This window comes from Peromyscus maniculatus, chromosome 3, assembly GCF_049852395.1.
Source record: "Peromyscus maniculatus bairdii isolate BWxNUB_F1_BW_parent chromosome 3, HU_Pman_BW_mat_3.1, whole genome shotgun sequence".
In the NCBI taxonomy this organism is placed as follows: Eukaryota; Metazoa; Chordata; class Mammalia; order Rodentia; family Cricetidae; genus Peromyscus; species Peromyscus maniculatus.
The window spans coordinates 155,049,208-155,064,164 of record NC_134854.1 but is presented as its reverse complement, the minus strand read 5'-3'; the positions used below and the strand labels follow the sequence as shown (position 1 = coordinate 155,064,164).

The window sequence follows — 14,957 nt, the reverse complement described above, 5'->3', positions numbered from 1 at the left end:
ACTACTTCCTGCTGATTGGGGGCACTGGTAATCTGTGGGGGACCCTGAGAAAATTTAGGATTATGGTCAAGTCCTGACTGGAGTAATCTATGAGCCTGGATCATCTCAGCCAGCAGCTTTGAAGCTGTCTTAGATATAGAACTCAGAGGAAACTGCAACAGAGGCACTCTGAAGCGTTGGATTATCTGGGCCATCTGTTCCCATCAGAGATTTTTCAGGGATCTTCTTCAATTAAACCTGATTTTTCTTAACCCAGAATGAATCCACAAACCTCTTATTTCCTGTGGAAATAAAAGCAGAACCTCTTTTCCAAAGTTACATATCTTTTGACTTAAATTTTGAAGTCAAGTTATTTTTTAAAATATATAGGTTGGTTTAATCTAGCAGCTTTCATAATCAAATGTCTCTCAGCAGTTATCATTTGTTCATTAGCAGTCACAAAATGTAAAGACAAAACAATAATATACAGTATCCAGACTGTGTATTTTCCATCTTTACATGGTTTATATTTTTTATTACCCTATTTTTAAAGGACTTTTTCTACCCTCTTCCTTTTCTCTCCCAAGCTTACTAATATTTTTAAACACACTATGACCTGTTTTCCATCACAATCTGCCTTTACTGTGTATCTGTAACCTATTCTGTCTGTGTGAGCAAAAACATTGCTGTGTAATTTAGATCATGGCATGCTGGTCCTGGCTCCTACCCCTTGGTTCCCTGAGAGTCTAATCTCATTTCAAAGGCACGTTTATTGCCAGCTCTGGGAGCCATGTTTAGTGCCCCAACTCTGGGAAGTTTTTAGTTCCATGCTGCTACTGAGGAGCATGCTGCCTGCTGCTCATGTCTCCCTCCCTCCCTCCCTCCCTCCCTCCCTCCCTCCCTCCCTCCCTCCCTCCCTCCCTCCCTCCCTCCCTCCCTCCCTCTTTCTTTCTTTCTTTCTTTCTTTCTTTCTTTCTTTCTTTCTTTCTTTCTTTCTTTCTTTCTTTCTTTCTTTCTTTCTCTCTCTCTCTCTTTCTCTCTTTCTCTCTTTCTCTCTTTCTCTCGCTCTCTCTCTCTCTCTTTTTTTTTTTAACAGATGATAGTACTTCTGGTTGGTGGTGTTAGGAAGTGCCTCAGGGAAGAACTTTTTCCAGGCTGAGTGAGAGCACAGTGACATATAATTGAAGCTTGACCACATGTTTTCTCTGTCCAGAATAATAGATTTTTATTTCTACACATGCATTCTTTTGGTTGGATGGTGCAAGATTAACTGACAGCATGCTTGTAGTGTGTCTGTTATTCTCTCCGTCTCCATTTCTGTCCAGACCAGGAGCCTCTGAATGTATGTGACTACCTGTTCAGACTTAGAGCCACAGTCACTGTGAAGTTCAGCTGCATACAGGGCAATTGTGTGAGTTACTGCCATTTCACATTTCTACACTCCCAGATGACAAACAGCGTAAAATGTAGGGAGCATAGGTAGTTGGTAATATCAATGAGACAAGTCCATGATAACTTTTAAAATACTGCAAGTTTTTTAAAATACACAAACATGGATTGCTTAGGACAGCGAGCCTTATGATGAAGTCAGATGACTTGCTGCTTTTAGTTTGTATCTGGCAGCCCTTGGGAACAAAGTATACATAAATGAGCTGTGTGTGCTTTTCTTTTGATGTAGTCTTGTTTGCAAGAGCATCTTTGAAAGGAAAAGGGACAGTTTAGACATGTTGAAACCTAGATACTGATGAAGCTTCGGCAGTTTCTGAAGATTCAGGGTAGATCTGCAGTGTCTCATCTGTTGTTAATGAAATGAAGCTGGAGTCACTGGAACACAACAGTGAATGAAAGGTCGGTGAGTGGAAAACACTGTCCATAAAGGAGGGTGTCAGCAGAGTGGGGATTGTCGTAGATAAAGAACAGAAAAATGTACTCAGGCTGATGTAGGATTTTCTGAAAGTGCACAGTTTAGGACATTTCAAGCCAGACTGAGCACTAAATGATGTTCCATTGAAAACTATTTAATATTTCAAATTCTGGCTATTAGTGTTTGTACTAGATATTAGTCGAAAATACTCAGACAAGAGTATATTTTGTTTAGCAATAAAGTCTTATTATGTAGCCTTGGTTGGCCTGGAACTTGCTATGTAGACTTAGCTGGCCTGAAACTCAAGAGATCTGCCTGTGTCTACCTCTGTGCAGAGATCCAAAGTTCCTTTTATTTTATAAAGCATTTTTATCATATATTGTTGGTTTAACATTTTTTTTTTTGAGGTTTAACAGTGGTTTCTGTCATTTATTTTTATTTCCTGCCGTGGAATTTTCTAGAGCCATCCTTTTGAGGTACATTGAAGTTAAAGTGACTTAGGATTCCTGTACTAATTAATGATACAGCTGGACCTTGAACAGCTAGGCTGTCTGGCTTAATATGATTGTTTGCAAATTGTTTCCCACTTAGAGTTGTTCTTGGAGGATGCAGAGGTGTGTCCCTCTGAAAGACACCCCGTGGAAGCCAAGACAAAGCTTTAGCTTTACTGTCAGCTTGTAAATCTGATCACAAACAAACCATGGTGTATTGACATTTTAGCTGGTTATTTGTGACCTTTGTTATGGATTCCATGTGAGTTGTTGTACATGACTATCCTCTAAGCCATATTGCCACTATCTTTAGAAGTTTATCAGGCCAGTTTGCCAAAGATCATCTTTGCTGGGCTTCTTGATGGTTGACATTCCTTCATAGAAGTAGGGGGTAGGCAGGGTCATGGGACCCTCATCTGAGTATCCTACTACCCCTCACAACCAGTTATATGCAGTTCTGCCTCAACTGCTTGTGGCTTCTGAGTCTCTGGGTAGGGCTAGAGTATATAGTTGGAGGACTAGAGAAAGGGCTATGGGGGAGTCGTCCATTATACAAACCTTCCAGGGTGGCTGCTTACGGTCACCTATGCCCTTGCCCATAACCCCTCACCCATTGCTCTCTAAGTCAGCCTAATAATAGACATTGTTTACATCTCCCCAGGAAAGAGATTTTTAGCAACAGTTGTATTTAGTAAGTCTCTTATCTCTGGTCATATTAGAGACCAAAGCTTCTGAGACACACACACACACACACACACACACACACACACACACACACACCCTCACCCTCACCCTCATACCCTCTCTTTGGGGAAGGCAAGACTCTTGCCATCAGTTTGGGGGAAGGGACATAACCATTATTGGACTGTTACTGAGAACTAGCAAATCACAGTTGTAAGGATTGGGACACCATAGGTAACAGTGAGGCTGTCCCTGCAGACAAGGGGAAGTTAGAGGTTTAAGAAGTAGACTCATACCATAGCTCTGCTAACGATTACAGATGTAATTCTGAACCTCTGTGCTCTTGTATGCAAATAGGAACACTAATGGTAATTATTTCTAGCATGTTGTAAAGATTGAGACAATACCTGTAGAGCCAGGCATGGCAGGTAGGCCACACCTGTAATCTCAGTTCTGCTAGTCATAGTTTTTGTTCAGTATATTCTGTTGATACTTTTCAGTATGATTATTTACAAATTGAAAACGTGATTCAAGGTTTGTTTTGGATTCTCCTTCTCTGAGAATGGTTTTGTTGTCTTAAATGACAGACTTTCTATGAACTGTATTGGAGCCAGAGATTAAAATTCTTAGGTTGGCCGGGCGGTGGTGGCGCACGCCTTTAATCCCAGCACTCGGGAGGCAGAGGCAGGCGGATCTCTGTGAGTTCGAGGCCAGCCTGGGCTACCAAGTGAGCTCCAGGAAAGGCGCAAAGCTACACAAAGAAACCCTGTCTCGAAAAAACCAAAAAAAAAAAAAATTCTTAGGTTGAACAACAACATATAGATGTTAAAATTTTATCATACAATCAATTATAATCAAAATAGTGCCTGTCCATTGGTATAAACTGAGCAAAAAAGTGAGAACCTTCACTATTTGTTGTAAGACCTTTTGCAGCGGCCATGCCTTATGTGAACTGTATTCTATAACTAGAAACACTGAGGGGTACAATTATACATCTAAACAGCAGACATCCATGGGCCCTTGCTGCCCACCTTGGAGATCATCTGCAGTTATACTCGTAGGTAGAGAAAGTCTAGTTGATGGTACTCTAGCATTTACTTGTATAGAATGCCACTATCAGCTAAAGATTTTAGAGGGACTTCCATGGTTAAATCAGTTTGTAAAAGCTTATTTGGCTTAAGTAAATTAAACCATTTTCTTTGAAGATAACATTTTAAGTCCTTAATATGTTAATAGGAGCTGTGATTCTCTCAGGAGATACAAGCAGTGTTTATTTACTCTGTGGACAAATCCCCTCTTTCGGCTTCCCCCTTTGGGAATGTGACCTGAGGTTCTAAGGCTTTTGCGGCTCTGCTCTTCCACTTGGTGTCTTAGGAGGATCCTATGGAGTGCTGGGGGGATGGTTGCTGTCACCGAATAAGAACCGCTGACGCCGCTTGAGTGCTTGCTGTGTGCTGCCCACAGTAGTGCTGCCGGCGTGTTAGTAAGTGTCCCTTTCAGAGTTATTGTTGTTCTACAGATGAGGAGACTAGGAGTTGGGGATCCAGTAACTTCACCACATCAGACCGCATCTGGAATGTGCTGGGCCAGGAGTGAACTCGACTGCAGACGCTTGTATTCTTGCTTTCCCTACTGTGTGATCACTGGGCGTGTGTGTGTGTGTGTGTGTGTGTGTGTGTGTGTGTGTGTGTGTGTGTATGTCTGTGTGTCTGTGTGTGCGCACACACACGCACATACGGTTCAGGGCAGAGTGATGGTGTGCCTGCCATATGAAATAAGTTCTACGGGGCTGGGAGTCATGTTTGGAAACGATGAAAAATAAAACCCATACAGGTGTAGATTTGAGTGCCTTGTCCATCGTACAAAGTAATTTGGATCTCTACAGCGGAACTGATCCCCTGCTCTATCCACCAATTTAGCTTTAGACCTTCCAATTCCTCATGTGTAAGAATAGTTTTAAAATTATAGATCCTGCCAGGCGGTGGTGGTGTACACCTTTAATCCCAGTACTTGGGAGGCAGAGGCAGGCAGATCTCTTTGAGTTCGAGGCCAGCCTGGTCTACAGAGTGAGCTCCAGGAAAGACGCAAAGCTACACAGAGAAACCCTGTCTCAAAAAAAAAAAAAAAAAAAAAAAAAGTTATAGATCCTTAGACTGGAGGTAGGAATGTTGTCTTATACTTTGCTGTGGCTTAAATGTTGTTGCAAATTCCTGCTGTTGGAGCTCACTGCTCCTGGACCCTGGACTGAACATAGACAGTAGAAACAGGTCCTGGTGGATTATACTTGAGTTGAACAAGTATTTTCCATAATTCTAATCTTCAAGGTTCCTGAGTTGAGAGATTAAGAGGTAAGACCCGGGCAGTGGTGGCACACGCACGCCTTTAATCCCAGCACTCAGGAGGCAGAGCCAGGCGGATCTCTGTGAGTTTGAGGCCAGCCTGGGCTACAGAGCGAGATCCAGGACAGCCACCAAAACTACACAGTGAAACCCTGTCTTGAAAAAAAAAAAAAAAAGGTTTGGATAGGAAGGAATTTTATTAGAAACAATTTGGTTCCTGTATTTTCATTTGGATAGAAAGGAACGTTTATTTAAATTGCAAATTCCTGAGAAGACCTTCCTCACATTTTCTCCCTTCAGATGAGTTCAGAATGCTATGTGGATTTTTCTCCATTGAATTGTGGCAAGACTGCGATACTTACTGAAGGCCATAGGACAGTTCATTAGGAATACAAGCTGGAACCACAGGACTGGCTGGCACTAAGGAGGTGGCTTAGTAGGGGAAGGCCTTTGCTGAGCTCACATGGCAGAAAAAGGCTCCAGCAACTGGTCCTCTGGCCTTGATACCTGTGTCTCTCTCTCTGTCTCTGTCTCTCTCTCTCTCACATACACACTCACTAAATAGATGTGTTTTAAAAAGAAAAAGAAAAAAAAAAGCCTGAGTCTGGCCAAACAACCCCAAGTTCTAGATCTGAACCCAAAGTTCTTGCCACAAGAATTCATATACTATAAATGATTTAGGATCTGTGAATACTTCTTTGTAGTGCTTAGAAAAATGAGCAGGGGTTCCAGAAATCAGTGGTAATTATGGAGCCTTGACGAACTGTGAACAGAACTGTAATGCCTTGTAATAGAGATAAGTTTTAAGAGTAAGGCAAGTTTTTGATATCTTGAGAAAAATGGCCAGATAGGATGGTACAACCTGAATCCCAGCACTTGGGAGGCCGAGGTTGGAGGAGCTCAAGGTAATCCTTAGTCACATAGTGAGTGTGAAGCATGCCTAGGTTAATCAAGACCTTGTCTTGTTTGTTTACTTTTTTGAGACAGGGTTTCTCTGTGTGGTTTGGATGTCCTGGAATTCACTCTGTTAGACCATTCTAGTCTCAAACTCACAGAGATCCACCTGCCCCTGCCTACTGAGTCCTGGATTAAAGGTGTGCGCAACTACTGCCTGGCTCATGGCCTTGTCTTAATCCTACCACAATACTACAGTAATCTGTGTGGTTGGAAGACTTAAAGTTAAATCTTGGGAGAGCTTACAGCATTATTTTTATTCTAAAAGAATAACATTCAGTTATCACTTTTTAAAATACCCATCTGTTTGCTGTTGTAAATAATTGTTTTTTACTTCTTTGCTATTGATTTAAAATCCTCTTTAATGTCCCATAAATAACATTTTTATGGAGAGAGAAAGGGAGATCACATGTCATAGAGTATGTGAGGATCAAGAGACTGTCTGAAAAAGGCAGTGGTTTATTTTCATTGCCTTCAGAACTTGTCCGTCCGTACTACAGCCTTATAAGCTAGACTCAGTGCTGGATTCTACATCATTTAGCATCAGCAACTGTGGGAAGGAATGTGCACATAGGCAGTGTAATCTGCTTGGCTCTGTACCATCTGATTTTTCTGTTTTTTTATTATTATTATTATTATTATTATTATTATTATTATTATTATTTTGCAACACCATTCAGTTCAACATAATAGCCACAGAATCCCCTGTTCTCCCCCTCTCGCCCACCCCTCCCCCTAGCCCACCCCCCATTCCCACCTCCTCCAGATCAAGGTCTCCCCCGAGGACCGGGGTTGACCTGGTAGACTCAGTCCAGGCAGGTCCATTTCCCCCTCCCAGACCGAGCCAAGTGTCCCTGCATAAGTCCCAGGATTCAAACAGCCAACTTATGCAACGAGCCCAGGACCTGGCACCAATGCATAGCTGCCTCCCAAACAGATCAAGCCAAATGACTGTCTCACCCGTTCAGGGGGCCTGATCCAGTTGGGGGCCCCTCAGCCTTTGGTTCATAGATCCTGTGCTTCCATTCATTTGGTTATTTGTCCCGGTGCTTTATCCAACCTTGGTTTCAACAATTCTCGCTCATATAAACCCTCTTCTTACTCACTAATTAGACTTCCAGTGCTCCACCAGGGGCCCAGCCGTGGATGTCTGCCTTCAGATTCCTCAGTCCTTGGATGGGGTGATTTTTCTGTTTTAAATGGTTTTAGTCAAGTAGTTCCCATAAGGCTGGTTTATTTTATATTGTACATGGCATAATCTTACAATGTTTATTCTTAGGTGGGTTTGCTGAGTTCTCTCGTTGTTTCCCTGGCCTCTGTGAAGGAAAATCCACTCTAGTCCCTACCTGCATATCTCAGCCTTGCTTACCTGTTGCCAACATTGGGCCAACTCGAATTCTTCCCAATCTCTATCTTGGCTGCCAGCGAGATGTCCTCAACAAGGTGGGTGCTTCAAAACGCCTTTCTTTATGTATCTGTTGGGAGCAGCTGGTGAAGCAGCAATGGAACATTCTGTGATCCCAGAAAGGAGGAACATCGTTAGTGTGACATCCCCGCCAGGCTAAGTGTCCATTATCTTTCCCATATTACTTTGTTTGGTGTTACTTATTGCCATAGGACACCCAAATTGTTTTTGTTTTCCTCATAGGTTTAAGAAACTTGAAATAAGATGTTTTTCTTTTTTTTTTTTCATACCATCAGCTTTGTCTTCTTGGGCTATTAATTGTTCTATTACTGTAACTGGGTGCCCTACACTTATAATGCACTGGGTTATTGTTTTGTTTTGTTTTTTGCAGCATACTAGAAAGGGATTCGGGTCAGGTCTGGATTGAGGAAGGTCCTCATGATGACAGTTGGCAGGAGAATAGGGAGAGATGAGCTCAGATGTCAAGGGGAGAGACTCAGAAGTGTGCTTTGTTAGTCCCACTGTGTTTGAAGCTCGCTGAACAGAGAGAGGAACGTGGAGTCTTGCTGAAGAGCCGTGGACAGCACTGAACAGCCGTGCCCTGTTATAGAAACACTTTCTGAATGGAGGCTTCTCTTGTTTTTTCGAGACAGGGTTTCTCTGTGTAGCTTTGGGGCCTGTCCTGACTCTCACTGTATAGACCATGCCGGCCTCAAATTCACAGAGATCTGCCTGCCCCTGCCTCCTAAGTGGTGGGATTAAAGGCATGCGCCACCACCTCCCAGCACTTGCTTTTTTTGTTTGTTTGTTTTGGGTGGAGGCTTTTGTGTATAATGGTACAAATATAACAATATTAGAACTATAATCTGATTCTACAGTTTATATGCTCTTAAGCAGGAATGCTAAAAAAAGTGAAAGTGCTCTTCCTGTTTGGAAAAGTGACTTTTCTCTAAAATTTCTTAATTTATGGTATTGCTAATTGAAAAAGCAACTAGCGATCTTAATTCAGCTCTTGGTGATTTGAGAACGCTACTTTATGAAGGCATCAATTTCCCTGAGCATTTTCTCCTTGAATGATGGGAACAGTTGGGCTGGCTGGAGAGTGCACAGTAGTCTTCTTAGCACAGAAAACAAAGTTTTGTAGAAGGAAAAATACAGTGAATTATTTCTGTTCCTTTTCCATCAGAGCCCCTGCTTCTGTAAGATTTGCCTTCACAGTGTGTTATTCATGTGTTTGCTCCTCTGTGATGAGGTCTGCCTACTTAAGACTTGACAGCTTATATATGAACAGAACCTCTCTGGTGGGGTCACAGTGCCTTTGAGCATGGGACTGCTATTAATCCCCTTTTACAGATAAGTAAACTATGTTACAGAAACAAAATTAACTTTCTAAAGTCACATGTATTCCTGTGGCAAAGCTAGAGATGTTTGGTTTATTTAATCCAGGTAAAAAAATAAAATTAGAGTACTAGTTAAGGTTTCTTTCTATTAATTCTTGGTAAACCTTAACTAGTGAGTTAGTACAAATAGTTGTTACAGATCATTGTATTATTTATTTTTGACAATGACACATTGATTTTTCTCTGTACCCTTTTCAACTTAACAACTGAGTGAGCACTCCTAGGGTGATGGCATTCAAACCAGAACCTGGATTGAGAATAGGGAAATGCGAGCTTTCTGGTTTTACTTGCTGCCTTGACTTCTAACTGTAACAAACAGAACACGTAGTCTTTGTGGGTGGAGAATGGACTTAGAGAAGTTCATGGAAGCCAGGCGGTGGTAGCACACGTCTTTAATCCCAGCACTTGGGAGGCAGAGGCAGGCAGATCTCTGTGAGTTCAAGACCAGCCTGATCTACATGAGTTCCAGGACAGGTAACCAAAAAACTACACAGCGAAACACTGTCTGGTGTGTGTGGGGGTGTTCATGGAACAATAAGTTCAGCCAGAAGCCACTGTGGAAGACTGTCACTAAGCCTCTTTACCACAGATATGGAAGTGAGGGGAGAGAGAGAGAGTACTAAGAAGCATTGGAAGGCTGAGCAGCTTTGAAACATTGGACAGGAATTTGTCTTTGACCATGAGGTTTACTGTTGACAAGAACCTTTTGAGCTGAAGATTTTAGAGATTTAGTTAGATGTAACAGAGATTGCTAACTGGTCTTATTAATAGAAAGCCCAGAACCAGATATTGGGGTGAAAGCTGAAAGATCAGAGAAGCAGAGCAAGCCACTAGTTCTTACCCCTACAAAATCCTCTGAAGAAAGAGCTCTCCGCCACTCCTTGTCACTTCCTCTCTCCACCCAGCTCTATTACTTCCTATCTATCTGTACAGACCTCCAGACCTCTATGGTTAACTCCTCCTGATTTTCAGGCAAGCTTTATTTGTTAGAGCAAAATAAAATATCACCACATTTTTCCTTTTTTGTCTAAGATAAAAAAGTTTATAACTAATATAAGAAAAACTATATACAATAAGTACAGTAACTATATACAATGTATACAGGCGATAAATACATCAATAGTTAGCCACTTTAATTTTGCTATGTGAAAAAATTGTTATTCCAAAAGTGTTAAATGAACTCACAACATGGCCCAATTTTGTTTTTGTTTATTTTTAAGTTTTGTTTTTCTTAGACGGGGTCCATAAGCCTAGGCTAGTCTTGAGCTTATTTAGCTGAGGGTGACTTTGAACTTCTGACCCTCTTGCCACTCCTTTCAGAAGGCTGGGATTACAGATACATGGCAGATTGACTCTTTCACAAGCATCATTGTCTTAGGGTTTCTATGGCTGTGAAGAGACACCATGACTATAACTCTTATAAAGGAAAATATTTAATTGGATGGCTTACAGTTCAGAGGTTTAGTCCAGTATTATGGTGGTGGGATGTGGTGGCATGTAGGCAGACGTGGTGCTATAGAGGTAGCTGAGGCACAGGCAACAGGAAGGGGTCTCTCACTGGGTATGGCTTGAGGACATATGAGATCTCAAAGCCTGCCTCCACAGTGACATACTTCCTCCAATAAGGCCACATCTACTCTAACAAGACCACACCTCCTGATAGCACCATTCCTCTTGGGGGCCGTTTTCTTTGAAATCACAATTAAAAACTATAAAGGATCTTCATGTTCAACCTCCTGACTTAAACGTTCCAAGAACAATAGTATATGCTTATTTTCTCTTCAAGATCTCTGAAGGTAAAATTTTAATGATCTTCCATAATGATATGTTCCTTTTTATTAAAATTTAGAAGTTCAAGTCATTAAAAAAAGGTCAGCTGGGTGGTGGTGGTGCACACCTTTAATCCCAGCACTTGGGAGGCAGAGTCAGGTGGATCTCTGTGAGTTCGAGGCCAGCCTGGTCTACAAAGCGAGTTCCAGGAAAGGCGCAAAGCTACACAGAGAAACCCTGTCTTGAAAAAACAAAAAACAAAAACAAAAAACAAAAGTCTACAAGGCTGTTGTCTTAATTAGGGTTACCATTGTTATGATGAAACACCATGACCAAAAGAAAGTTGGGGAGGAAAAGGTTTATTTGGTTTACACTTCCATGTTGCTTTTCCTCATCATAGAAAGTCAAGACAAGAACTCAAACAGGGCAGTAACCTGGAGGCAGAAGCTGATACAGAAGCCATGGAGGGGTGCGACTTACTGGCTTGTTCCTCATGGCTTACTCAGTCTGCTTTCTTATAGAACCCAGGACCACCAGCCCAGGGATGGCACCACAATGGGGTGGGCCCTCACACATCAATTAAGAAAATGCCCTACAGGTTTGCACTCAGCCTGGATCTTTTTGTTTATTTGTTTTTCAAGACAGGGTTTCTCTGTGTAACATTCCTGGTTGTCCTGGAACTCACTCTGTAGACCAGTCTGGCCTCAAACTCACAGAGATCCACCTGCCTCTGCCTTCTAAGTGCTGGGATTAAAGGCGTGCACTACCCCGCTTGGCTAGCCTGGATCTTATGGAGGCATTTTCTTCATTGAGGTTCCCTCCCCTCAGATAACTTTAGCTTGTGTCAAGTTGACATAAAACTGTCCAGCACAGGTATGATGTTATTAATATTAAAAAAATCATAAAGTGCTGGGCCAGGGAGATGGCTCAGTGGATAAAGGATACCAACCCTAATAACCTGAGTTTGATACCTAGAGCCCACATGGTGGGAAGAGAAAACTGACTCCTATAAATTGTCCTCTGGTCTATATATGTGCTCCATGGTGTTTAAACATATACACTAAATAAATAAACAAATGTCACATACATATAGATACATATATTTGTGTATATATAGATGTGTGTGTGTATGTGTATGTGTGTGTTGTGCTTGCAGCACAAATATGAGAATTTGAATTCCATCCCTATGTGTTTGTAATCCCAGCATGGAGGAGATGCAGACAGTTAGATCCCTGGGGTCTTCTGGGCAGCCAGCCTAGTCTTATCAGCAAGCCCCAGGTCCTGGTGAGAGACCCTATCTGAATAGTAAATAAAAGTGGATTGCTATTGAGGAGTAACACTTGAGGTTGTCCCCTGGCTTCTACGTGTGCGCGTGTACACCCACACCCACACGTGAATGTGCATGTGCACACACACAGTATGTCACCAAAATGTATTAAAAGCACAGATATTTTCTTAGGAGGCTCATAGCTAATATGGTATAATAATATAATAATGGAGGGAATATAATGCAATGCTAAATTGTTGAAAATAGGTTGACCCCAAATTTCAATATGTACTGTAATACATTTAAAGTGCTTGGCTCTCAGGAACAATGGCTTACATCTGTAATCTCAACATGAGCTGCAGGACCAGCCTGGGCTGTATAGTGAGGTCTTCTTGTCTTGGCGCTGACAAAAAAAGAAAAGAAAAACTTTCAGGCTGTTTACACTGTTGTGTTTAACCCACATAGGATTGGGATGTAGGCTGGCCCCAAGTTGTTACTCATTTACCCTAGGCTTTGTCATTGGCTTCAGTGGCAGAGAGCTTAGCCATTTTCTGGAAAATAGAATTCTCTGTATCAGGCTGTACGGAAGGACTGACAGATCCCAACAGTCTTTTGGATCATAGTTGAGGGGTTTTTTTTCCCCCTCCTGGTTTCTTTGTACAACTAATTCTTTATCAGGGATGTTCAGTAGAAAACAAGCTCATACATAATTTAAAATATTATAGCAGCATTATTAAAAAAGGTGACAATTTAGAGTTAATTTTAGTTAAGTCACTGAGTTAAGTCATTTCACTTAAGTCAGTATTTTAATAGTCAATATAAAAATTTGTTTTATGTTCTTTTCCTTGTATCAAGTTTTTGAAGTCTGCCATGTGTTTTATACTTCACACCTCAATTTGGACTGGTCAGACTTGAGATGGTAAGAGCAATATGAGGCCTTAGGTATCTTAGTGGACAGTAAGGTTAAACTGTTGGCATGAATTAGTTATTTCCCGCATTTTAAAGGTGTGCCTTTTGTTTAAAAACCATGAGAAGTCACTGGTTGCTAAGTATCCTTTTCCTTCCTCTTACACTGTACTTTTTGTTTCTTCTACTGTTTTCTTGTTCTCTGGTCTTTACTAGTTGAAATGAGAACAGTTGATTGTACTGTATTAAAGTCATTTGCCGGTGCCCATTTCTTATCTGGAATGAGAGAAGTTTGAGACTCTCTGGTTATTTGAATGATGAGTTTTTTTTTTCTTTTCTCTTATAATTCTGGAGCCTTGTATGTGCTGGGCAAGTGTTCTCCCACTCAGCTGTATGGCCGTCCCTCAGGTTTCTTGATTATTTTTCTCTCTTATCCCTTAAAATTTAGAGGAATTTTTACATTTTATACTTAAATACTCCGAATGCACTGATAAAATCGTCTGTTGAGAGCTGCCTGAAACTGCTGTATGTCTGGAGTGAACCACTTAAGCCGTCACTGAACTGTCTGTCCCCAGCATGCTTTTTCCTTCCTTCCTTCCTTCCTTCCTTCCTTCCTTCCTTCCTTCCTTCCTTCCTTCCTTCCTTCCTTCCTTCCTTCCTTCCTTTTTTTTTTTTCTGAGACAGGATCTCTCTGTGTAACAGCTCTGGCTATTCTGGAACTCATTCTATAGACCAGGTTGGCCTCCAACTCAGACATCCATCTGCCTCTGCCTCCCGAGTGCTGGGATTAAAGGTGTGCACCATTAATGCCCGGTTGTTGTCAGCATTCTTTACGTGGTTTTTTTATTGTGGCCTTTTAACATGCAAAATTTGATTTTTCCCACACTGTCTTATTATGCTTCAGGTAGGATTAGTGCTGATTTATTTATTTTGTACAGGTGTTAGGTAATAGCCTGTGCACAGCATTGTCAAGTGCTCATTTGGCGGTTTCTCAGGGAAGTATATGACGTAGGAAGATAAAAAGATCACCAAAATTATCATTAAAAATATTGTAGGTACCATGTGTAGAACACTGTACAGTGTACACATTGATTGTTTAGATAAGAAAGACTTACTTGTTAAACAATAATTTACACAACAAGGTGGTTCGGCATAACTCCCAATACTAAAGCAGTACCACATGATGGCTGAGAGACAGCTTTGGGTAGAAACAGTTTTGCATGCCAGTTCTCCACGTAACTGCTCTATCACTTTAATCAAGTCACTAAATCGTGGTTTCTTCCCCCTGAAAACTGGTAATTTCTGACTCTTAGTACTCATATGACATTCAGATGAAATGACCTAGTCCATCTTATAGGATGGGAGCATGCATTATGGTCATCATAGGATAGCATATGTAAGTGAGTGGTAGATCCAGTGGTCGCTAATATTTGAGAAAGCCTGGCTAGAGCAGGTAGAACTTGAGGTCCGTGTTGAATGCAAATTGAGTGGCAAATGCAAAGTGCCATGGAATTGACTTCAGAAAGGAAAATTAAAGTAACATTATCCAGAAGTTCAATGCCCATATAATTCAATGGGATCTTCTGTTCTCAAACTAGCTGCTTAACATAAAGAACTTGTATGTGGGGGGGGGGCGGGGGAGGGAAGACTAGTTTTAGTAAGGTCATCTTGTAATCAGTATTCCATAGACTCCATGATCTTATGAACAGATTATAGAATCTGTACTTAAAAATTAGTCTTAACTGTAGAGAGAGCTTATTTCATAATATAGGAGACAAACTTAAAAAAAAAAAAACAAACCAAAAACAACAAATGAAGTGCCAAATGAGATAGTGTGTTCCTGTAACCCCTGTACTTCAGAGGCTGAGGCAAAAGAATTGAGAATCAAGGCCAGCCTGGGC

The 14,957-nt window shown here is 41.4% G+C and overlaps 1 protein-coding gene across 4 annotated transcripts in view; it reads left to right on the top strand.

Moving 5' to 3' along the window:
- The window catches only part of Dusp16 (dual specificity phosphatase 16), an 85,473-nt gene that overhangs the window by 53,716 nt on the left and 16,800 nt on the right, over window positions 1-14,957 (top strand). For all 4 annotated transcript variants that reach the window (XM_076568092.1, XM_006976539.4, XM_076568093.1 and 1 more), the window contains exon 4: window positions 7,588-7,751. In XM_076568092.1, the coding sequence (XP_076424207.1) occupies window positions 7,588-7,751 (164 nt within the window). The remainder of the gene's footprint in view (window positions 1-7,587; window positions 7,752-14,957) is intronic.